At 34.9% G+C, this 26,207-nt stretch overlaps 1 protein-coding gene and 1 pseudogene across 1 annotated transcript; both read right to left on the bottom strand.

Moving 5' to 3' along the window:
* Positions 1-857: 857 nt before the first annotated feature.
* Positions 858-26,122, bottom strand: LOC127813420 (replication factor C subunit 2-like; annotated as a pseudogene).
* Positions 14,431-15,230, bottom strand: LOC127813009 (phytosulfokines-like). Its single transcript, XM_052353664.1, has 2 exons — positions 15,067-15,230; positions 14,431-14,867 (listed from the first exon to the last, which is right to left on the bottom strand). Exons 1-2 carry the CDS (start codon positions 15,190-15,192, stop codon positions 14,730-14,732), a joined length of 264 nt encoding a protein of 87 aa, XP_052209624.1. The 5' UTR covers positions 15,193-15,230; the 3' UTR covers positions 14,431-14,729.
* Positions 26,123-26,207: the final 85 nt, after the last annotated feature.

Below are 26,207 nucleotides of genomic sequence, written 5' to 3'. Positions count from 1 at the left end.
ACCCACTTGGGACGGGGTCAAGACGGACTTCACCCTACGGTACTCAAATGGCGGGGCTGAGAATGGACACCACCCCGAATGTTGGCTCAAGTGGCGGGACTAAGAGTGGATACCACCCCAGGTTCCTTTGAGGGTTAGCATTAATACCGAGGTGTCGTTGATTTCGATGATAGTGCTAAAGTGATACTCTTGGGGCTAGGGTTACGTTGGGTTTTGGAATGCTTTTGAGTGGGAGCGTAATGCCTAACAATGACAATGGGATGATTCCTGGGTTCATATATCGAGGTTGTCCCTCTTAAGCAAGATTGTGTTTGCTAATAAGTTGATATAGTCGTGTTGCCTTTAGAGAGATTGTATTTTCCCCAGTTAGGGCTAAATGCTACGTGGTATTCTCTTAGACTGGGACATATCAGGATTTGTCAGTTTTAAATATGATTTTATACATCTGCATGAAAATATTTATAAACTCTCACTTAGATAATTCAGCATCTAATTTAGACTATGTCCCTGAAATATTCAAACATTCTAAGTGAAAACAGTTGCGCCAAGAGAGAGGATGTCGTCGAGATGTAACTGATATGTTTAGTTTTCGTAAGTCCTTGTCGACGATTACAATGTTTAGAGATTATGTAATATTATGATATTTTCATATGAAATATCGATTTGGTTATTATAAAAAGAATTGTCGGTTATATATCATTGAGATTTCGATCTTGCTTCCGTGGATGTAATTGATAATACCTGTCTTAGTTTATTAATTTTTTAAATTTTGATATGCCGAGAAGACACAATCGGGATTGTCGAGAAATGATTATGATGAGGGTATGTATATCGAGAGGCTTATATTGTGTGTGATGTTAAAAAATATATATATATATATATATTCCCGAAATCTCGAGGTAATGCATGTTCTGGAAAGACGAGACATTACACCATTGAACAGAAAAGTTTCGAAGAAACAACTTAAAAATAAAGATTAAGCAAACCGAAGCTGAAAATATACCTCTCCGAACACACCTTCGCCGCAGCTGTCCAATCCTGGCTCGGCCATTGCCCCAGGCAATGTTAAGATCTTGGTAAAAGTTGGAGGAAGAAGAGGAAAGCATCCATGAAGCCAGCAGTAGCAGTTGTACTGCAAAAATGGAATATGGAGAGACCGCCATTAATGATAAACAGTAACAAGTCTGAAGCTTGGGGTTGTAAACTGAGAATTTTAAGCAATTTGAAGGGACAATTAATTTGGAGGGCTCTGGGTGCATGCCGGATGCCAAGTGGAGAAGGGAGTTTAGACAGCAAAGAATGATGATTTGGCTGAGCTGCTGACACCTATTTTGTTAGTGATCGAAAGAAATTAGGGTAAAGCAGCAAATAATACACGCTCGAGCTTCTCCCACTTCTGTCTATTGCTCTAACTCATGTCTAATATATTGCGATTTAATCAGTTTTGTAAATCATTTTGTAAACCGCCTTATCCTGACATAGAAGCCTTTTATGTCTGATGTCTCCTATAAACAGACATAACTCACATAAAGGGGCGGCTGAGGAGGGGTTTCAAATTCAAAACCAGTTGCTCTCTCAACTTATGCAGCTTTAGCAGTGTCCGGAACTACTGCTAGTTTAGCCAGCAACCCACATAGCTGAAGATATGATCCAACCCCATCACAGATTCTCATATGTGCAAATCCAGTTTCCTGCAGATTCATATAGAAACACGCAATGAGATGACATCCGATGACAGGAAAAGAGGGGGGAAATAAATTAAAAGGATTTGATAGCGCGCCTTCATGAACTCCAGCTTCAAATACTCTGCCATATCATAGTTCTTGATGATTCGAAAAAGGGTTGTAATTAGTACAAAATGGCATTGTTAGCAACTACCAAGAAATAAAAACTGTACACAAAGAAAACAAATGTAAATGGCAGTCTAAATTGCACATGGAAAATATGTACACAGACCAAAAGAATTCCTGTACATACTATTACATGGACAATGTATGCTGAAGAAAAACTACTACAATTATAATCCTTGCCAACAAACTTAAGCAAGAAAAAGTGCTGTGTGTCAAAGTGATATCACAGTTCACCTGTCAGCTTCATCCAAAATTATTATCTTGTGCTTCCCTGGAGGTAGTGTAACTTTCTTTTGTGCAAACATCTTAATTTTATTCCTAACAACATCAATTCCCCTAAAATAAGGGGAAAAAAAAAGTTAATATAGATTAGCAATGGTCAGATAAACTAGGGGAAAAGAAATGCAGAAGTTGGAAGATAATTACACACCTGTCATCTGATGCATTTAGCTCCAAAACTGCCTCCTTACAATTTGGTCCAAGAAGCTCATGCGCGAGAGCCAGTATACTAGTGGTTTTACCAGTTCCAGGAGGGCCATGAAATTATATGGAGAAGTGAAACATAGCAGCACTCAAAGTTAAAACACATACTATGAAACTCAAGGTAAATGAAAACACACACACACACGTGCTCAACAAAGATGACAAATTAGGACCATAGCAGGAAATGTAGGCATGCATTCTTTCAATCAAATACAATTTATCTATCTATTTCCACCCTTTACACCCCCCCGCCTTCATTATCTGATAGTGAAAAATAGAACCATAAAATATTCAGTGATTAACAAAATAAATTGGCAAGTTTTCTTATTATTCTGGTTCCAATAATTCGGCTATAATAACAAAATTTATCATGGCTCAATAAACACGACTTGTTTTTAAAAGTTCCAAATAAGTAAACAAACAGGCTTGCAAAAAAATCCAAACAAGGTTAAGTGCGTCTTCTGCTGGTAAACAATGAGCATAAAGTCATTTTACCCTGGTCTTCACAAATAACTCTACTACCCAAATGTGAAACTGTGTCACCCGGCTGTCTATAGGTCCCCAATATCTTGTACGAATACAATTTATCAATAGACCACATTTGAACCTTTCCCCCACTTCCGGGCTACATGTCGTTGTTTCTCTCTTCAGCAAGAGAGTACCAAAATGGGAAGCACATATTGCACGTCACCGGCAACAAACATGAAGAACTATCACAATTTGGAGGGAACCCAAACAGCGCCGTCGCTGTGTATTTTTATTTTCCATATTGTCCCTTCTGTTTAGCGTTTTTCCTTCACAGCCCCGTGGCTTTTGTTTATTTCATTTTCTCGCCCTTTTTGAATGAATGTAAACCATCCACGAACAAAAATGTTATTAATTAATGAATAATGCTAAGAATTACTTCTACGACAAAGGATAATGTATAATTAGAACTGTAATTGGGTTTGGTTGGGATTGATTAGTCTAATCCTAAATTTGGTTTGGCAACTTCTGAGGATAAAGAACTCAGATTCTTTCTTTTTTGGTGAACTTGTTAAACAACAATTTTGTTTTGGCATAGATACTCCTCAAAATGCATAAATTATATAGGCCACTTTTATAGGATATAGAAAAGGCGATGCTCAGTGTGGAACTGAGTCCTTATCCTAAGCTAGTCTGGGCTTGGATATGACTTCTATTAGGGGTGCTCATGGGTTTGGGTGAGCTGAATAGATGTAATTAGGTCAGTTAGTTTGATTTATGTGTGTGTTTTTAATTTGACTTGGGTTTGGGTCCAATTTGGGACCTAATTGGCATAAGTTCAAGTCTGGTAATAAATTTATATTAATGTAAAAGTTGCTTGTACGAGGGCGAAAATCAATTTTGTGTAGGTAATGTAATAATCACACAGGAAATCAATGCTTAAAATGTAGTATTGTACACTTTATTGAAAAAAAAAAAAAGAAACCACTTAACATGGCCTCATTCATACTCATATTCACCTATCAGGGCGTGGATTCATCTTATTTTATTTTTTAAAAAAAATAATTTTTCAATCCACTTACTTTAAACTAAAGAAAAGATGTTTTTAATTAATTAATTTTTTTATTTACCAAAAGACAACAAGTCTTTGTAAGGAGGAAACTAACTTATTACTCTTACCATTAAGGTGGAGAATAAGTTTGTACGTCCATTATTTATTTAAAAATGTCTTTCTTTTCTCTTTTATGATTTAGTAGTGCTTTAATTATGTATATATATATATAATTTATGAATCCTAATACTAAATAAAGTTTTTAAAAGAATAGAAATTCTAGTCAAGAGATGCATAATTTAGTAAATTAAAGTAAAGTCAAACCCAAATGAACAAATTTTTGGACTAGCCGTTGGTATCCCTCACCATGTTTCTCCGTTTGGTTAGAAAAAATTAAAAAAGTACAACTCAATCTCTATGTATCACATGAAATTATTTAATTTTTTTAAAAAATTTTATTTAATATAAATTTAAAATATATGTACACATTAATATATATCTAAATTCAAATAAAATTAACACCAATTATTTTCCATTCAATTCTTGAATAGACTTAATAATTTTAATTCAAAAATTCACAAAACAAATACAAATCAATTTAATTTAATTTATGAACATTTAAATTTCAACTAATTCAATTTAATTTTTACCTTCACAATATTCAAAGATCACAAATTCAATATTCAACTTCCATCATACAAATTCATAATATCAACATTCACGATATAAATTAAAATAATTGCAAAATAGATGTATGTATGTCTGTACTTCCAACCGCCGCCCCGAAAGGCGCATCGACCAACATACCCAAAAAGCAGTAACATCCAACGGCCGAATCTCCCCAGATCTAAGTTTCTAAGCCTCGGCCAAACCCAAATAGCACGAAAAACGGACTGCCAGTCGCCACCGGCCACCGTGGCCGGTGGTATCCGGCGATCAGAGCCAACCACCTGACACCCCTATCCCCATCGACCGACATACCCAAAAACCACCAAGATCCAACGGCCGAAACTCCGTAGATCTAAGCTTAAAGTTTCGGCCAAACCCAAATAAGTTTAGAAGACTTACCTCCTTCTAGATCGGGGCCAATAGAGACGTGCAACGGACGAGAAAGAGAAAGAAAAGGCCGAAGCTGCTGTAATGGAGGAAGCATGGTCGCACGGGTGAGAAAGAAAGAGAGAGAGAGAGATGGGGGCGGGGAAGAAGTACGAGGAGAAAGGAAACAGAGGAGAAAGGCAATAAGGGAGAAAGTGAGTGAGAAAAAGATGAGTTGAGAGTATATATAGAGTGAGGGTATATTTGTAATTGCCAGTGACTAAATTTGTAATTTTGTGCTGAGTGGCTCTCTGGGCGGCTTTCCGGAGGGCCAAATAGCATTACTCTAAAATCTCAGGGCGGTCCTGGGTGGGAGTAGATGTAGTCAGTGTAAGCAGCAGCAAGAGTCCTCCTCATCAAGCACTCTTCATCTCCACCTGCTTCGCAGTCCTCATGATCCACGGCCTGATCAGGTCGCCCAGTTTCATCGCCCTGAAACAGAAATAACAGAAACCCAGTAATCAAATTCAAAAACCCATCTGCATAAATCAAATTCCAGAACCTGCTCCAACGAAGAGCTAAGTATTCCCTGTGCCCGTGTTCTGTGGCTATTGTGCATGCTGGTAAATTACTATATATGGCTCGCAATCATCATTCAAGTATTATTGCAAATTATTTCGGGAAAAAAGAAAAGGCTAAAGACATACCCAGCCGCCTCATTGGTCAGTGGTGAGGGGGTCCTTGTTTAAGTTAAGGGGGGCAAAATGCCTTAGCCAAAAAAAAAAAAAATGTATATTCAACTTACAGGATGTTGGTTTTCCGGCGAAATATTCTTCCAGGCTAGTGGGGGGGGGAGGGCGGCTGGCACGAGACGACGGGCAACCGAGGAGGAGGAGGAGAAGAACGGCGGTAAACCGGGACATTTCTTGATACTAGAATATATGCTTGAGAGTTTGAGAGCCAAATGATTTAACCGTCAGATATATATAGAGGCTCCAACGGAATCTTTATATTTATTTACATTTGACGAAAACAATGCATATGATGGTTAAATTTTATCTAGACAATGCATGTGGTGTGGTGGTCAACTATGGTGGCATTGAATTAGTTCGCATGCAACAAAATTATTATTGCTTTTTCGAATATAATTTTGAGTGTAATTATTGAATAAGAATTTGATTAGGAATATAATTTTTGGCCTTTTTCGATTTGATTGGAAAGCGATTGCACACCCACGCACCGCTCGCCGCTTGCTGCCTGATTCTGTAGTAGTGATGCCCTGGCATCACGAGTGGCCTTCTACTATTCAAATCAGGAATTTTGATTCGCTTTCTTCCCTTTATTTTTTTCTTTCAAATCAAGGAATATTTGCTTTTCATTTACGTACATATATATATATATATATATGAGTTAATTACATTAATAATTACTCAATTTTGTATTATGTTATTATTAATTTGATTACTGAACTTTGAAATGCTATCCATTAGTCACTTTGAAATCTTATCCATTAGTCACTGATATTTCAAAATTGTTAATTTGATTACTGAATTTTAAAATGTTACCTACTAATTATTAATATTTTAAAATTATTTTTCACCCGTCACTCGTTAGTCACTGAACTTTAAATTCACAAGTGACGAATGAGAAACAATTTTGAAATATTAGTAACTAACAGATAATATTTTAAAATTTAATGATTAATTAGTAACAGATTTAAAATATCAATGACTGATGAATAATATTTTAAAGTTTAATGACCAAACAGTAATAAAATATAAAGTTGAGTGATGATTGGTGTGATTAACCCTATGTATCTACACATGCATAGATTGTCTGGGTGACGTTAGCTTTCCATTCTTAATCTATATTGTCTGGGTGACGTTAGCCGTTACGTCTGATCTCCATGCATATATATGCAGCGCATGATTGGTCCATTGGCCTATATATATATATATATATATATATCCAAGCCTAAGCCTATCTATGTCATAGCGCACTAAATATCATTAGAAATGTCTTTTTGTCGTTTCTTGAGCCGTTGGTTTGGTTGGTTTCATTACTTTCGGCAGCCAAAATCATTCACTGTTGTTTGTATTCTTTATTTGGATAGCTTAAGGTCAAAAATTAAACTTAGATCAAACTCTAAGTTTAATTGTATTCTTCTTTATTTGTATTCTTCAAGAGAACCCCACCCCCCCTGTATTCTTCTTTATTTGTATTCTTCAACCCCCCCCCCCCCAAAAAAAAAAAAAAAAAAATACCTTGAGATTTAGATTATTTTGGAGGAGTAGTTAAAATAACTGATGGATCCGAGGGTCAATCCTTCCCAAATCCATTTTTGGATCTGCCCAGATTTCGTGTGAACTCTTTTATTACCTTCCTTTCAATTATTATCATATTTTACAGATCTGCCCCAATTTCGTGTGCAACCCTTTTACTACCTTTCTTTCAATTATTATCATATTAATCATAGGGAAAGAAGAAAAGTCGTAGGCAGAGATGGCAGCGCCAGATAAAAGAAAAAATTAAGGACATTGAAAAAGGAAGCCCCACAACAATATGCATAATTAGGATTTTAATTATTCAGTAATTCTTGGTTGATTTTAAAAATATTTTATTTACTATAAGTCAATAAATAATTGTATAGGATTTCTAAAAGGTCTTGTATATTGAGATTTTATTAATTTATTTTTTTTATTATGACCATTACATTAATTATGTTTATTTTATTTTAAACTTAATGTTTGTAATTGTTTGATCATCAATTACATAATTTGAGATTTCTTATGATGCTAAATATAGATAAATTAAAAATAAATTAAGAATAAAATAATATATATTAATTATGGAAGACATTTACTTAATTACATGTGTAATTTTTAATTATATTTATAATAAATATTTTTATATAATGAATCTCTATGCTTAATGTGTTATTTAATTTTAATTCACATAGACATATAATGAGTTAGGTTAGTTGAATAAATTTGTTAGATCTAGACATAAACTAACAAATAAATTAAAGTGCTCCATTGACATAATTCGTAATCTAATCAATCAAAAAATTGAAATAATTTGATAAAGTAAATTTGGTAGATGAATTTAGAAAATCCTAGGTCTTGATTTTTAATTCTTAAGTAATTATTAATTATATATTAATTAATTATTTAAATATAATTAATTATGAATAATTTTAATATTTAAAAGATAAGTAATCAATTTCGTGGAACAATATTTTTGTTGCCTAAGGTGATGGCTGCTTGTGCTTAACGGTGATAGGTTGTCCATTGGACTGGTCAAAATTTGAAAACACTGGCTAGTGGGCTTCTGGGCTGGGCCAGAATTAACCCAAAAAAATGTTATTTAATTAATATTTTAAGAGGAAAATAAATGTGAAAGGAAAGGATGTGTGGGAAATATGATTCTTTTCTTTTCTTTTCTTTTCAGTATGGGAGAAATTATAAGAAAAATGAATTGTTTCTATTTTCATTTTAAAAAATATAAAGTACATGTGCATTGAAATAAAACAATCTGAAATTTTACACGTACGTCCATCAAATAATCAGATTTTTACTTATGAATTGAAATGGAACAATAAAACTTGAACATGCAAATTGGAATAAAACAATCTGACATTTTACAGTCATTATTCAGAAAGAAAGCAGAGCACTAGCTTAGACATCGGCACTGTTACTGCAAATGTGTAACAAAATTATTGATGCAATGAATAGTATTCTACTCGTAACTTCAAAACCTGCAATGCTTCGTAGAACAATATGTATCTAAATATTTGCATGTATGTCCAATTATGTATACAGAAACTGAGAACTGACAAGGCCCAAAGAAAGACCCACCAAATCTTGAAAGCAATCATAGCTAAGGTGATCATCCAGGCTGTACTTGCAAAGTTAAAACAGACTATAAATGCCTTATCCCAATTAGAAGTATCTTAATTTACAGCCAGTAGTCTCCTCCAAGAGCCCCATCGTTGCATATATAGGGAATGCCTCCAGGCTGCCCAACTTTTTAGGTTTCTATACCCTTGATATAATTACCTGGATCATAGGTTGGTTCAGCAGTCCAAGTCTTCCTGCCTTGCCTTAGCTGTTGATTAGTTTGTCACTCAGAATCCGAAGCATCTTGCCATGTGAAAAGAAATAGTAACTCCGTTGTATATGTATCTTAGATCCTACATGGGATCTATATTCATAATAATAAAGCAGGCTGAACATTGGCAACCAAGACAAAAACACTAGACAAAAGGTGAAATATCAAGAAGACACGTATTAATAGTGGTCCATCAATTTTAACAAGACTTACAAAGCTTAGTCCTCAACGGTGTTAAAGAAGATGTAGGTGGTGCTGTGCCCTTCTGAATTCACGATGACTAACAAATGTGCATTATTTAGGAAACTTGCAATTTTAGTTTTGAGAGTCTTAAGGATTCTTAAGAACGGGAGCAAGAGAAAAAATCATCAGGAAAGAGGAAATGTCAAATATCGGGTGATGCTAATTAGTACAAAATGGCATTGTTAGCAACTACCAAGAAATAAAAACTGTACACAAACAAAACAAATGTAAATGGCAGTCTAAATTGCACATGGAAAATATGTACACAGACCAAAAGAATTCCTGTACATACTATTACATGGACAATGTATGCCGAAGAAAAACTACTTCAGTTATAATCCTTGCCAACAAATTAACTTAAGCAAGAAAAAGTGCTGTGTGTCAAAGTGATATCACAGTTCACCTGTCATCTGATGCATTTAGCTCCAAAACTGCCTCCTTACAATTTGGTCCAAGAAGCTCATGCGCGAGAGCCAGTATACTAGTGGTTTTACCAGTTCCAGGAGGGCCCTGAAATTATATGGAGAAGTGAAACATAGCAGCACTCAAAGTTAAAACACATACTTGAAACTCAAGGTAAATGAAAACACACACACACGCGTGCTCAACAAAGATGACAAATTAGGACCATAGCAGGAAATGTAGGCATGCATTCTTTCAATCAAATACAATTTATCTATCTATTTCCACCCTTTACCCCCGCCCCCCTTCATTATCTGATAGTGAAAAATAGAACCATAAAATATTCTGTGATTAACAAAATAAATTGGCAAGTTTTCTTATTATTCTGGTTCCAATAATTCGGCTATAATAACAAAATTTATCATGGCTCAATAAACACGACTTGTTTTTAAAAGTTCCAAATAAGTAAACAAACAGGCAGGCTTGCAAAAAAATCCAAACAAGGTTAAGTGCGTCTTCTGCTGGTAAACAATGAGCATAAAGTCATTTTACCCTGGTCTTCACAAATAACTCTACTACCCAAGTGTGAAACTGTGTCACCCGGCTGTCTATATATAGGTCCCCAATATCTTGTACGAATTCAATTTATCAATAGGCCACATTTGAACCTTTCCCCCACTTCCGGGCTACACGTCGTTGTTTCTCTCTTCAGCAAGAGAGTACCAAAATGGGAAGCACATATTGCACGTCACCGGCAACAAACATGGCGAACTATCATGTAAATAGGTTTAACACCGATGTTTGACATACATCCAGCTCGGGTGGTGATAATCAAATTTCTTGATTTCCGTAAAGAATTCCTTCTGTTTTTTACAGTCAAAATCTTTGAAACAAATAAACTCTCAAACTTAAACAACCATAGACATGCAAGCTATGCTTGTGAACCAATGAGATAGCAAATCAAACAAACAACCATAAACTGTTGCTTACGGCAAGGATGAGATTGCTTTGGTGAACTTGTTAAACAACAATTTTGTTTTGGCATAGATACTCCTCAAAATGCAGAAATTATATGGGCCACTTTTATAGGATATAGAAAAGGAGATGCTCAGTGTGGAGCTAGCCTGGGCTGGGATATGACTTCTATTAGGGGTGCTCATGGGTTTGGGTGACCTGAATAATAGATGTAATTGGGTCAGTTAGTTTGATTTGTGTGTATGTGTTTCTAATTTGGCTTGGGTTTGGGTCCAATTTGGGACCTAATTGGCATAAGTTCAAGTCTGGGCATGGACCCTTGGGTCCATGGACGTCAACCCAAACCGATCATTTTGATATAAAAATATCCTAAATTATTTTATCGTACCATGCATCATGCATCTGTATAAAAATCCCCTGATTTTTTAGGTAGGGGGATTTCTTTCTGGCATGATGGATTTGTTAATTGTTTGCAAATGAATTGTCCAATATGGATTTGTCACACACATTGAACAACTCATTTGCAACAAATAGGCGACAACGACGGATAGTGGAATGAGAGGGAAAAAATGAAGACGAAGAATCTTTGGCTAATGCTTGATCTACGAAGCATCGAAGAGCCTTCGTATTTGCTATCGCCATCGAAGACCTTCGTCTTCGCCATCGCCATATCTATGAAGACTCGAACTCGAAGAGAAGACAAAATGGCGAGATATGTGAGAGAGAGAGAGATAGAGGGAGAGAAGAACGAAGAGAAGAGAAGTATAGACATGGCCCATGGGGTGTCGCGCCCGCATGAGGAAGAGTGACTAGTTCAGTTCGCACGGGGGAGGGTGTTGCATGTTCGATTTGCCAGAGATATTTGCTACATGTTCAGTTCGGTTCGATTTTTTGAGTATTTTTATCAAAATAATCGAATCGAACCGAATAACCGATTTTTAAAGAAAAATATAATCGAACCAAATCCCTTTTTTTGAAAAATTGAATCGATTGAACTTTTCAATTCAGTTTAGTTAGTTTGATTTAACCGAATTTTTGCTCACCCTAAACACATACACACATATATATATATATACACCCACACGCACACGTGTCCACCCACACCCACACGATATATGATTAAGGAAACGAACCCCATAGGGTTGCCTTAGCGGTCAGCTGGGGGAGGTGGGCTAGCCTGGTTTTCAAGTTCGAATCCTCTGCTGGTGTAGTCGCTGATGAATTATACTCGAGTTTACTCTTTGTCACTGAAGGGATCAGGTAGCGAGGCGCCCGCGAGAGGGCTTAATCCCAAGGAAACGAAATGTTTTTAATGGGGGAAGGGAAAAATTAAAGAAGAAGATGAATATATAGAGAGAGAGAGGGAGAGAGAAAGGGAGACAGATGCATGAAAAGAAAGCAAAGATGAAAAAGTGAAAGAGAAACAGAGTAAAGAAGAAGACCCTCAAGGCTGCAGCCATAGCCCAAAAAGGCATTGGCGGCGGCGGCGGGAGTGCACACATGGGTTAAAACTAAAGATGAAGATAATAGATTTTAAGTGAGTAGGACGAGTTAGGTCGGATGTTTTACTATTGTGTTCGTTATTCAACACATCAACAGGTCATATCAACTGTTTCGTAAGGTAAGGCACATACTGAAGATAAAAAAATAAAAAAAAAGTAAATGACCAAATTAAATCAAATATTAAAATTAGATAAAATTAAAATTTCATAATATATATTAATCTATTGAGCCCAAATCAAATATGGTTATTGTTCCAAGGCATCTGCCTGCAAAGAAGGAACCATTTGTCCATTAATTGCTCCTTGAGAGCCAATCAATTGCCATTAATTGGTGCCACTGACCAGAGAATCTTTGTGGTGAACCCACATTGCTTGCTGCTTCTAATACACCATTTATTATTCTTAAGATTTGGATTGTAGCTTTAAGTTTACATAAACAAATCATTAATCCTTTAACTTTAGGAAAATATAATATATGTTCCAAGAAGTTGCTTGGCAGATGAAAACCTAAAACATATCATGTTAAGTTAAGATTTTTTTTTTTGTTTTAGTACAAGTTTTTTTTATCAAATATTAGACGTATCTATTAATAATTGAAATATTAAAATTAAACTTATTTATAAATTTATTCTTAAAATTCTCTTGAGAAGGTTCTCTCAAAGCATGTCACATGTTTCACCAATCAAATTGCAACAAGGGTCATGTCAATCAAAGTGTGACAAGTGTCTTACTAAATTATTATTAACTGTCTAAAAGATTTATGTCTAAAAATCTCTCTTGAAGTTTAATAAAGATTTATTCTGTTGCCACCAATTTTTAATATTTAATATTTTAAATCTTAAATAGGATTAACTGCATAAATATATTTTTATTCACGGGCCCTTAATAAATTAAGGCCCGGCCTTGCTGGCACTTGACCCATTTAAAATTGGGCCAGGGCCCAACTTAAGCAATTATTTGAAAGTACAAAATTTTTGCTTATGGGTGAGTAGAAGCTATAGAACAGGCCACTTTGTTTAATTATTTTTCTATTTTCATTCTCAAAGTTTAGGATAGACAATTTGACTGATTTATATTATTTGATTTAAGTATTAAAAGATAATTTTGATGACATGTTGAACAGTCCATTTTGCCGTATGTTCATAAATTAATTAAAGTCAAGATGATAAAATTATCGAGGAAATACAATTCAAACTTAAACAAATTTTATTAGTATAAATTTTGGGACCACCTAGTCAACCCAATCAAAATTGGCTGCTGGGAGATACCGACATCATACACTTCCAAAATAAATTGATCTGATATGTAAAATGGATTTAGAATGAATGTATTCATCTTGACTTAGTATAATATATATCTCATATAAATAATAATATTTATATAACTGATATGTACACATAATTTAAAAAAATAATAATTTGTAAAAAAGAAAAAAAAATAGACATATTACATGACCTAGGAGAAAGTAAAATTCCAATTTACCTAACTAATCGAATTGGACGGATTGAACTTGTTAGTTTGATCATTCTCATAAGTATAATTTTTTTATTAGAATAATTGAACTAACAAAATCAACCAAACCGATATAATTTTTATATTTATAACATAATTTTTTTATAAATATCATTTTAAATATTAAAAGCCGTGGCTGCACTGCAGCCGTCTTGATTGACCGTGGACGGTTATATGGTTGGACCCATCTGATGAGGATCTCGACTTTGCAGATGGGTTCCATTCCCATGGAGAGGCCGGAGAGGAGGGAGTAGCCCGTGATGTTTGCGAAGCCGATGGCGAGACCCCGCCGGCCAGGGAGAGCTCGCGGAGGTGGCCGCGGAAGAGCATGGAGATCATGGACCTGGAGTAGAGGAGGAGGCCGGTTAACACCATGGGAAGAGCTATGCCCGCGATGCTTCTGGCCTCGGTGATGGCTTCGCAGAGATGGGTCTGTTTGGACGGCGGGATCAAGGGCGTGAACATGGTGGCTCCTGCTTCCTGACGCCCTGCTGAATCCCAATAATAATCCGGAAGCTTCGGCTGGTCTGAACTACATTCAGACGGCGATCGAGCTACACATTGTTCAACTCGGGAGAGAGACGCAGAAAGAGAGAAGATTGAGGTACCGCTTCTGAATTGTTGGGTTTTGGCCGCCGGGGGGGGGATGATGATTTTAAATTATTATTATAATAATTTTGAATATTTTTGTATAATAAAAAAATTTATTTATATTCATTATATATAATTTTTTTTTATCAAAGATAAATATGTGCATTAATTAATCAAGCGAAACTATACAAATACATTGAACATACCAGATCAAAAGAACGCAAGCCAAATCTAATAAACCCAGATCAAAAGAACACAAGCCAAATCTAATAAACCCAGATCAAAAGAACACAAGCCAAATCTAATACCCTACAGCTAAGGGCCCATAATAGGATAAAATATTAAGATACAACGAGAAAATCACCCTATATACATGTGCTTTAACCTAAGGGTTTTGATCTTAAAAAGGATGATGGTTTCTCGCTGTCCAGATGTAATGGAGAGCAGAAGCAAAAGCAATTTTGTTGGCTTTAGATTGCCATATATAACTTCCCGTAGGACCCCAAAATCTTAGGGCGGGCCTGGGTGGGTATAGATGTAATCACTGTGAACAGCAGCAAGAGTCCTCCTCATCAAGCACTCTTCATCTCCACCTACTTCGCAGTTCTCATGATCCACGGCCTGATCAGGTCGCCCAATTTCATCGCCCTGAAATAGAAATAAGAGAAATCAAATTCAAAAACCTATCTACATATGTAAATCAAATTCCAGAACCTGCTCCGACGAAGACCTAATATTCTTGTGCCCGTGTGTGTAACACACGGGCTGGCCTAGGTAGGTTCCAAATTAAAAGTTGAGGGGTCTTTGCTATGCCTTTAGCCAAAAATAAAATGTATATTTAATCTACCGGATGCTGATTTTCCGACGAAGTGTTCTTCCAGACTTGTGGGGCAACGCGGGTGGCAAGAGACGAAAGGCAGCTGAAGAGGAGGAGGAGGAGGAGGAGGAGCGGGAAATGGGCGGTAAACCGCATCCTTGTGGTAGGTCTAAGGGGTAACGTTCCAACGACATATATATATATATATATAGAGAGAGAGAGAGAGAGAGAGAGAGAGAGCTAACGCAGATTGACGGCACAAACTTTAAGTTAGCCGCGCCATTATCCTTCTAGAAGAAGAGAGAGAGAGCTAACGCAGATTGACGGACAACCTTTAAGTTAGCCGCGCCTTTATCCTTCTAGAAGAAGAACTCTCCTCTTCATGTTGGTGAAAGCTCTTAAACTAATGTAAAAATCTGTAAAATTCACTTTCCATGTCAACCCATGTAATTGAATTTTCATTTGCTTTCTCGTCCCTCCTCCAATTCAGAATATTTGGTAATGTTGGCTAAAATAAGTAAGGTGAACTTATATTAAGATAATTTTATAATATTTTTATTTTAAAATATAAAATAATTAAGATAATGGTGAATTTTTTTTTATTAGATTGTTTGATAAATTTTTTATAATTTTCTAATAATTATATATTTTTTATATATTTATTAATATATATAATAAATACCAAGATAAGAGAAGAAGAAGAAGAATAAGAAGAAGAAGAAGATAAGAGAAACTGAAGCAGAAGAAGAAGAAAGAAGAAGAAGAAGAAGAAGAAGAGAAAAAAGTGAAAGAGAAACAGAAAGTAAAGAAAAAGACCATATCTTAATTATAGTGGAAAAAGGCAGTGGCGGCGACAATAGCCTTCCCGATTGCCCGCAGCCGCAAAATTTGAAAGGCGACCGGTGTACTGTCCGTATGTGATGATTTACTCAGCAACACGTTGTTGACTTGTTATTAATAAATAACTATAACAAATTGATCCTTATTATTAATTAAATTCATTATTATGCTCTTGAAATATAATAATAATAATAATAATAATAATAATTAATAAAGTTCCTTCTTAGGCTCTTACAATGTTGATAAAATATATATTTCAGGTAACATATTGATATTTTGCATAATTAAGGCACAATTATAATATTTTTTTACATGACATGATTAAATCCGAATCACTAAGTAAATAAATATATGGGAACGAATTTGCTGGTGAGGCGGCATAATAATATAATAATCAATTATATATAATTTTTGTTGTAGAAAAAGACTTGTTCGCACGTGCGAGAACTCGCCTATTGAATGAATGACACATGAATGTTTGAATCTCTTCTTTCAAGTTGGCTTCCCCAATCCCCCAAGAAAAGCCCCCACCTTTGGACTCACCTAGACTTGTTGAGATCGATTTCAAGTACAGCCTATCCAGCGCCTACTTTTAATTTTTAAAGTAGCTTAGATACTCTTGGCCTCCGTTCAAATTATAGGTGTTCAAAAATATTGGTGTACCGTAAAAAGCAAATTGAACCAATCTATTTTATTTTTTGATAGTCGAAAATGGTTTGGATTCTGTCTAAATCATGTGATTTGTAATTTGAACAATTAGCGGTTCGATTTTAAATCGAACTGTCTAAGAAAATAATAAAAAAAATTATAAAAAATTTATTATTATAAAAATCTAATAATTGGTAGTCTCGTCCTATTTATTTTTTACACTATTTTATTTTTATTTTTATTTTTTGTTTCTATTTATTTACATTTAATTGTCTTTATTTACCAATATTTGTGTATTTATTTATTATTTTTAAATATTTCTTTTAGTGATTTTAAGTGACATTTCAAATCGTAGTAAATTGCATCAAATTAGACCGCAAATACGGTCTAGTTTGGTGCGGTTTGGCCGAACCCAATCCAGACTGCGGTCTAATTTAATTAAAAAATTACGCTAATAATTTAATATGTTAAAAATGATTCAAACCGACTAAATAACACCGCAAACACCCCTAGTTCATATTGACAAACAAATACTAAAAAATGCTGCTATAATCATACGGGCGGAATGGGAACGAATGTAGGAATATTCCATACTTTCTAGAATGTTAAACTCTGTCAAAGCTCTTAAAATAATGTAAAAATCTGTAAAATTCACTTTCCATGTCAACCCATGTAATTGAATTTTCATTTGCTTTCTTGTCCCTCCAATTCAGAATATTTGGTAATGTTGGCTAAAATAAGTGAGGTGAAGTTATATTATGATAATTTTATAATATTTTTATATTAAAATATAAAATAATTAAGATAAGTGTGAAAAGATTTTTATTAGATTGTTTGTTAAATTTTTTTAAATTCATTAATAATTATATATATTTTTTATATATTTATTAATGTATATAATAAACACCAAAATAAGAGTTTTTTTTATCAAAATATTTCTATTACTAAATTCATTCAAAAAATATATGATAAACATCATATATTTATTATTACCGATCGTGACGGCAATAACGATCAGCGATGAGGCGAGGAAAGGCGAGGCTGTGAGGTGAACAATAGTCGATGGCCACATCGCGACAATGGGAAGAGAGAGAAATGAGAGAGGCGAAGGCCAGGCGGGGGCATTTGGGTTTTTTTTATTCCATTCGATAAATCCCTCGATAACTTGTTTTGGCTCTCAAGAATTTTTTAAAAGAGACATGGAAGCTGGTGACATCTAATTAATTGCTTATTTTGGTCCCGTCTCAAATGTATAGGTCAAATTGTTAGAAGAGTAATATGTTAGTATTAATTTAATAAGTTGCGAATTCGATTATCATTCTATATAAAAGTTAAAGACTTAATCTATAATTTATTTTTTTTTGATATAATCAAAAATATAAATATTCAAAACCGTACCAGAAGAGTGATCGTAAATCCTTATTGTTGTCCCATCTCCAACAAAATCAAATCAAATAGTCTAGGAAAAGGAAAAATATGAAATACAAATCAGGGTCGGACCCAGTAAAAGTATACGGTTAACTGGCGATGATAAATGAAGAAGAGGTTGAGATTGTAAAGTACACTTCATGTCACGTCTTACCCAATGCCAACAGTCAAATTTTTTATTTTTTCCAGTCATGACTTCTCGTTAATTTACTTAAAAATATCACACATAAATCTTTTAAAAATTATATCTTAAATAAAATAAATATTTTATTTACTTCCATATTTTCCGAACCACTAAGAGGCTGTTTGGCTTTTTTTTAATTTTTAAATTATTTAGTTTTTAAATTAAAAGTTAAATAATATTTAAAGTAATAATATATTTGAACTAATATACTTTTAATATATTAATTAATAATTATGTATTTGATTTGAAAGAATTAATAAATGATATGGTACCACCTAAAATTATCAAAATACCCCTATGTGCTAATACTCTCGTTTGCCACGAGAATCGCTTGAGAGATTGACACGTGACAAGTTAACAATTCGGAGCGGAGTCCAAAAAATTCGAGCCGGGCCGCAAGACCTGTTCCAAGTTAATCAGGATTCTCGGGAGTCGTGCCCCCGCTCATCCGGGTTTATCTCAGGTACCCCGTAATAGGTCCACCTATAAAGACAAGAGTCCTCACCAGGTATGACCAACCTTTACAGCTCTTACATTTATTATTACTTGCATTTATTCTACTGATTTGAGTGTCGGAGTTTATCCGGAGGACCCTAGCCCCATCACTCCGTTATCTTGTAGGTTCAATCATCGAGATCTGACATCATCAAGTCCGAGGTCCATTTGCAGATATGGCACGTGGTGGTCGATCTCAAAAATCATCATCAATAAATTATTAAAATTTAACAAAAAAAAAACTAAAATACATATGATATTAAATTATATAAAATTTTATTATCAAATATTAATAAATTATATATATAATATATTGCTCCTCTGTTATATATATACGCGCAACAAATGGGGGCGATAAGGGCACAAATAGCTGACGATGAGGATAGGAACCGCGACGAGCAGCAGCTGTTCATGGAGTGACGGAAGGCCAGCGGCTAGAAACAACATCCAACTGCAATGTCCTTTTGAACGGGCAAACAAACTAAATTTCAATTTTGGTGGCTTGTAAGATATCATTGCATTATCGTCCAAAAGTTTGCAACAAAATCATCATTGCTTTTTCCCGATGAGTTGGGTTTGTTTTTTTTTAATTTGATTTATTAAGAATAATAATAATAATAATAATTAAATTGTGATCTTAATTTTTTTAAATTTAAGAATCAAAGCTAATTAAATTGAATCCAAGCAAATCATAAATTTAATTGCAAAAAACGTTACTATAACTTCTTAAGATCACATCAATATTAAGATATTACTATGTTAAAGTAATCTTTTTTGGATGAAGAAGAATATAAATTTTATATATCACTGTTGAAAGTATTGTGTAATTTTTGACACTCATATCATCGATTTCAATAAAAGAGATAAATCATAAATTAAAATTTTATTATTATATAAAAATAAAAAATTAAATTCATAATCTAATACTACTACGAATCACATCAGTTAACTATTTGACTGGTGGTGGGGAGTGTCAATATTATTTCAGTCTCGTAGCCTTTCATAATTGTCTTAGTATAACATCAGTCAGAATGTTGTGTCAAAGTTTTCAAGGGTCAACTGATAGAGACTTATGGTGTCTTTAGATGTGTTAAAAATAACAAATATTGTTAATTCACATCTCTAAATACACCATCATCACCGATAATAACACTTATATCTCATTGTCACTCAAGTCATTGTGTCTATTCCTTTCCTTTATTTTCGCTTGTGGCTAGATTAATATATTTTGAATTTTGGATTAATTTTTAATTTTATTAAATTTGAATATTTACTTTAATTTAATTATCAAACTTTTATATTTATTTTAATTTTATTTTTGATCGCGTGCTCCATTTTACATGACGACTAATGTGACATATTAATATATCCAATAATTAATAAAATACCCGACCCGACCCATCTCATCCCGTACCCGGCGTCAAGTGATGAAGGGCTCCATGTTCTGCCTTCCCGGGAAGCTCACCAGGGGCTATGCCTCCTTGCAAGCAGAGAGTGAGATCTCATCATATATATATATATATCAAAATCCTGCTAATTCCCGGCAAAGAAAAGGAAAGGGGCGAAGAAATAGAGTATAAGAACACAATCAAATTCCATAAGAACTGATGAAATGCCAATTGCAATACTTGGAAACACATTGACAAATTACCTAGAAATTTTAGATTAATAAGATAAGTCTACTTTGAAATCGAAACTCGTAATTTCAAAATTTTTATTCAAAAATGTTATTAGAATGATAAATAAACATATATATCTCTCTATATATATACATATATACACCCACACGCACACACGATAAATGATAAAGAAACGACTTTAACAGAGGATGAGAAAAATTAAATAATTATAAATAAAATAATTTACAAATTAAAATTGATGCAATTGACTTGACATATGTAGCTAACCAGATTAAAACTTAGTTCTTTGTTGCCTTCTTCTTCCTTGCTTTATCAATACTCTATTGGAATTACAAATGCAAGGCTTTAACATAGAAGCCATATATGTCTGTTGTCTGATGTCTCCTATAAACAGACCTAACTCACATAAAGGGGCGGCTGATGAGGGGTTTCAAATTCAAAACCAGTTGCTCTCTCAACTTATGCAGCTTTAGCAGCACTGCCAGTTTAGCCAGCAACCCACATAGCTGAAGATATGATCCAACCCCATCACAGATTCTCATATGTGCAAATCCAGTTTCCTGCAGATTCATATAGAAACACGCAATGAGATGACATCCGATGACAGGAAAAGAGAGGGGGAAATAAAGTAAAAGGATTTGATAGCGCGCCTTCATGAACTCCAGTTTCAAATACTCTGCCATATCATAGTTCTTGATGATTCGAAAAAGGGTTGTAATTATGTCAGTGGGAGAGTAGCCCAAATCATAGAGCTGCTTCAAACCAGCACAGGCATCATCGAATTTCCCTTCTAATACCTTGCGCACCATATTCTTCACATGCAATGGATGAGGCTGGTCACATACCTGAAAACCAACTAAAGAAACTCAGAAAAACGCCCAAGTTACTGGGTGGTGCCATGTACCCGAAGGTGGTAATATCTGAGTAGTAACCTTGAAGACATTTTCTTGGTTAACAAACCGGAATCCACTGTATGTAGCTTGCAAGTTGTTCAATGCCTGCCTCATATCACCATCCGCAGTGAAAATGATTGCTTCAAGGCCTTCTGGGACATAAGGAACCTTCAAGGGTTATAACCATGAATCTGTCATTCCCTTTCACTAGAAAATACTAATTGGTAGCAGTCAGAAATCAAATTTCCAGCCATCAAATAATCAGATTTTTACTTTTAAATTGAAATGGGACAACAAAACTTGAACATGTGCATTGAAATAAAACAATCTGAAATTTTACACGTCCATCAAATAATTAGATTTTTACTTATGAATTGAAATGGAACGATAAAACTTGAACATGCAAATTGGAATAAAACAATCTGAAATTTTACAGTCATTATTCTGAAAGAAAGTGGAGCACTAGCTTAGACATCAGCACTGTTACTGCAAATGTGTAACAAAATTATTAATGCAATGAATAGTATTCTACTCATAACTTCAGAACCTGCAATGCTTCATAGAACAATATGTATCTAAATATTTGCATGTATGCCCAATTATGTATACAGAAACAGAGAACTGACAAGGTCCAAAGAAAGACCCACCAAATCTTGAAAGCAATCATAGCTAAGGTGATCGTCCAGGCTGTACTTGCAAAGTTAAAACAGACTATAAATGCCTTATCCCAATTAGAAGTATCTTAATTTACAGCCAGTAGTCTCCTCCAAGAGCCCCATCATTGAATATATAGGGAATGCCTCCAGGCTGCCCAACTTTTTAGGTTTCTATACCCTCGATATAATTACCTGGATCATAGGTTGGTTCAGCAGTCCAAGTCTTCCTGCCTTGCCTTAGCTGTTGATTAGTTTGTTATTCAGAATCCAAAGCATCATGCCATGTGAAAAGAAATAATAACTCCATTGTATATGTATCTTAGATCCTACATGGGATCTATATTCATAATAATAAAGCAGGCTGAACGCATTGGCAACCAAGACAAAAACACTGGACAAAAGGTGAAATATCAAGAAGACAAGTATTAATAGTGGTCCTTCAATTTTAACAGACTTACAAAGCTTAGTCCTCAATGGTGTTAAAGAAGATGTAGGTGGTGCTGTGCCCTTCTGAATTGACGATGACAAATAAATGTGCATTATTTAGGAAACTTGCAATTTTAGTTTTGACAGTGTAAGGGTTCTTAATTAGAGTAGCACAATAGAAAAAAGAGTTTTGATCCAAAAGGTGGTAAGAATGTATGAGGTCCAATCTTAAGAACAGGAGCAAGAGAAAAAATCATCAGGAAAGAGGAAATGTCAAATATCAGATGATGCTGAACCTTTTCTGCTTCAACCACCACCATGAGACGGCCAAGAATTTCTTGATCGGATAATCTTGAAAATCGAACAAGGGCACATCTACTCTGGATAGGCTCAATAATTTTAGAAGATATATTGCAGGCAAGAGCAAAACGGGTTGTGTTCGAAAATACTTCCATTGTCCTCCTCAAGGCTTGTTGTGCTCCAGATGTCATGCTAATTAGTACAAAATGGCATTGTTAGCAACTACCAAGAAATAAAAACTGTACACAAACAAAACAAATGTAAATGGCAGTCTAAATTGCACATGGAAAATATGTACACAGACCAAAAGAATTCCTGTACATACTATTACATGGACAATGTATGCCGAAGAAAAACTACTTCAGTTATAATCCTTGCCAACAAATTAACTTAAGCAAGAAAAAGTGCTGTGTGTCAAAGTGATATCACAGTTCACCTGTCATCTGATGCATTTAGCTGCAAAACTGCCTCCTTACAATTTGGTCCAAGAAGCTCATGCGCGAGAGCCAGTATACTAGTGGTTTTACCAGTTCCAGGAGGGCCCTGAAATTATATGGAGAAGTGAAACATAGCAGCACTCAAAGTTAAAACACATACTTGAAACTCAAGGTAAATGAAAACACACACACACGCGTGCTCAACAAAGATGACAAATTAGGACCATAGCAGGAAATGTAGGCATGCATTCTTTCAATCAAATACAATTTATCTATCTATTTCCACCCTTTACCCCCGCCCCCCTTCATTATCTGATAGTGAAAAATAGAACCATAAAATATTCTGTGATTAACAAAATAAATTGGCAAGTTTTCTTATTATTCTGGTTCCAATAATTCGGCTATAATAACAAAATTTATCATGGCTCAATAAACACGACTTGTTTTTCAAAGTTCCAAATAAGTAAACAAACAGGCAGGCTTGCAAAAAAATCCAAACAAGGTTAAGTGCGTCTTCTGCTGGTAAACAATGAGCATAAAGTCATTTTACCCTGGTCTTCACAAATAACTCTACTACCCAAGTGTGAAACTGTGTCACCCGGCTGTCTATATATAGGTCCCCAATATCTTGTACGAATTCAATTTATCAATAGGCCACATTTGAACCTTTCCCCCACTTCCGGGCTACACGTCGTTGTTTCTCTCTTCAGCAAGAGAGTACCAAAATGGGAAGCACATATTGCACGTCACCGGCAACAAACATGGCGAACTATCATGTAAATAGGTTTAACACCGATGTTTGACATACATCCAGCTCGGGTGGTGATAATCAAATTTCTTGATTTCCGTAAAGAATTCCTTCTGTTTTTTACAGTCAAAATCTTTGAAACAAATAAACTCTCAAACTTAAACAACCATAGACATGCAAGCTATGCTTGTGAACCAATGAGATAGCAAATCAAACAAACAACCATAAACTGTTGCTTACGGCAAGGATGAGATTGCTTTGGTGAACTTGTTAAACAACAATTTTGTTTTGGCATAGATACTCCTCAAAATGCAGAAATTATATGGGCCACTTTTATAGGATATAGAAAAGGAGATGCTCAGTGTGGAGCTAGCCTGGGCTGGGATATGACTTCTATTAGGGGTGCTCATGGGTTTGGGTGACCTGAATAATAGATGTAATTGGGTCAGTTAGTTTGATTTGTGTGTATGTGTTTCTAATTTGGCTTGGGTTTGGGTCCAATTTGGGACCTAATTGGCATAAGTTCAAGTCTGGGCATGGACCCTTGGGTCCATGGACGTCAACCCAAACCGATCATTTTGATATAAAAATATCCTAAATTATTTTACCGTACCATGCATCCGTATATATAAAAATCCCCTGAGTTTTTACAAAGGGGGATTTCTTTCTGGCATGATGGGTTTGTTAATTGTTTGCAAATGAGTTCTTCAATATGGATTTGTCACACACATTTAGTTTTGCAAATGAGCTGAATAAGTGTGTTGCGTGGAATTTTTTATGGATATATATAAGATTAATTAAAAGATAATTGTTAGGTTGAATATACAAATGTTAGAATTGAACCCAACTTGATCAAACTCAATTTTGATTGGGTCGGGTAGGGTATGCCTTGTGATTGGATCGGTTATGATTCCAAAATTACAAACTCGATCATAATGGTTTGAGTTCATAGAAAACTTGAATCAACTCGATCCACGGACCCCATTCTGAATTTGTGATTTATTCTGTTGCAGGAATGGAGGGGCATTGCAGTGTCCCCTTCTGAAACCTACTATTGGACTGTTGGCTATCACTTGGAACATTAAGATTTATGAGAAGCGAGCTGCTCTTTAATTGGTTTATTTGACATTCTGGAAGAAGGGCATGCAGCTCATAGAAGAAGTATACGTTTTTATCCTTAAATTTAGTTTCTGTAAAGTGTGCCACTACTCGTCAGAAGAAAAAAGGAAAAACCAAGTGTACGTGCCACTCTATATATGTTAAACTTGATCGAAACCCAGATCTTTAATTTGCTTTGATTTTGGATAACGGTGACTGCTGCTTGTGCTTAACGGTGACAGCGTCGCCGACCTAATATAACCCTACAAGTAGAATTATGCAAAACCATCTGTCGGCCCACAATGTGTTGTCCTTTGGACGGGCTGAAATTTGAAAACACTGGCTAGTGGCCTTCTGGGCCGGGCCAGAATTAACCGAAAAAAGAAAAACGTTATTTAATTAATATTTTAAGAGGAAATTAAATGTGAAAGGAAAGGATGCCTGGGAAATATAATTATTTTATTTTCTCTTCAGTTTGGCAGAAATTATAAGAAAAATGAATCATTTCTATTTTTATTTTAAAAAATTGAATAGACTAATATATCCTGAATTTTGAGTCAATTTTAATTTTATCCAATTTTGATATTTATTTCAATCTGGTTATGGTTATCGAACTTTTACATTTGTTTTAATTTTATCTTCAAATTGATCAAGCGTGTGTCCCATCTTACATGGCGACTGATGTGACCTGTTAATGTGCCCAATAATGAACATATTAACAAAACATCTGACCCAACCTGACACGTATATACATATATACACCCGACACATATAGGGGTGTGCAATCGGTTATAACCAAATCGAATTGATCAAATATTATGAATCGAACCGAACCGAACCATATGTAATAACCAAACCAACTGATTGATTAACCCCAACAAATCGAATTAATCGAAACCTAAATCATGCTAACCAAATCAAACCGAAAATCGAACTGGAACACAAAATAACCAAGAGATTGGCCTTACTGTTGCTGCCAGCCACCTAATTGGCCAACGATTTTGATGATTGGAATTGATTATCGGATTCCCCCAACCACGGTGAGCCACATACCCAAAAATTAAAAGCATCCAATGGTTGAATTTTAATAGATCTAGGTTTCAAACTTTCAATGTAAAATAGAAGTAGTCGAAAAACTTACCAAAAAATCATCGACTTTGTCTTCGGCCTTCGTCTTCTTCTTTGCCATCGGCGACGGTGACGGATAGTGGAAGAAGAGGGAAAAGATGAAGACGAAGAGTCTTCGGCTAATGCCTGATCTATGAAGCATCGAAGAACCTTTGTCTTCGCCATCGCCAGATCTGTGAAGACTCGAACTTGAAGAGAAGAGAAGATGAAATGGCGAGATGCGAGAGAAAGAGGGAAAGAGAAGAATGAA

The sequence above is a fragment of the Diospyros lotus genome, chromosome 11, assembly GCF_014633365.1.
Source record: "Diospyros lotus cultivar Yz01 chromosome 11, ASM1463336v1, whole genome shotgun sequence".
Lineage (NCBI taxonomy): Eukaryota > Viridiplantae > Streptophyta > Magnoliopsida > Ericales > Ebenaceae > Diospyros > Diospyros lotus.
This window is presented reverse-complemented; position numbering and strand designations above follow the sequence as displayed.

What these genes read in the sequence shown, in the direction of transcription:
- LOC127813009 (XM_052353664.1), bottom strand. Translation starts at nt 15,192, where the DNA reads ATGCGGTTTACCGCCCATTTCCCGCTCCTCCTCCTCCTCCTCCTCCTC. An exon ending in CGTCGGAAAATCAGCATCCG is followed by an intron (nt 14,868 to 15,066) that starts GTAGATTAAATA and finishes TTTCTATTTCAG; the next exon opens with GGCGATGAAATTGGGCGACC.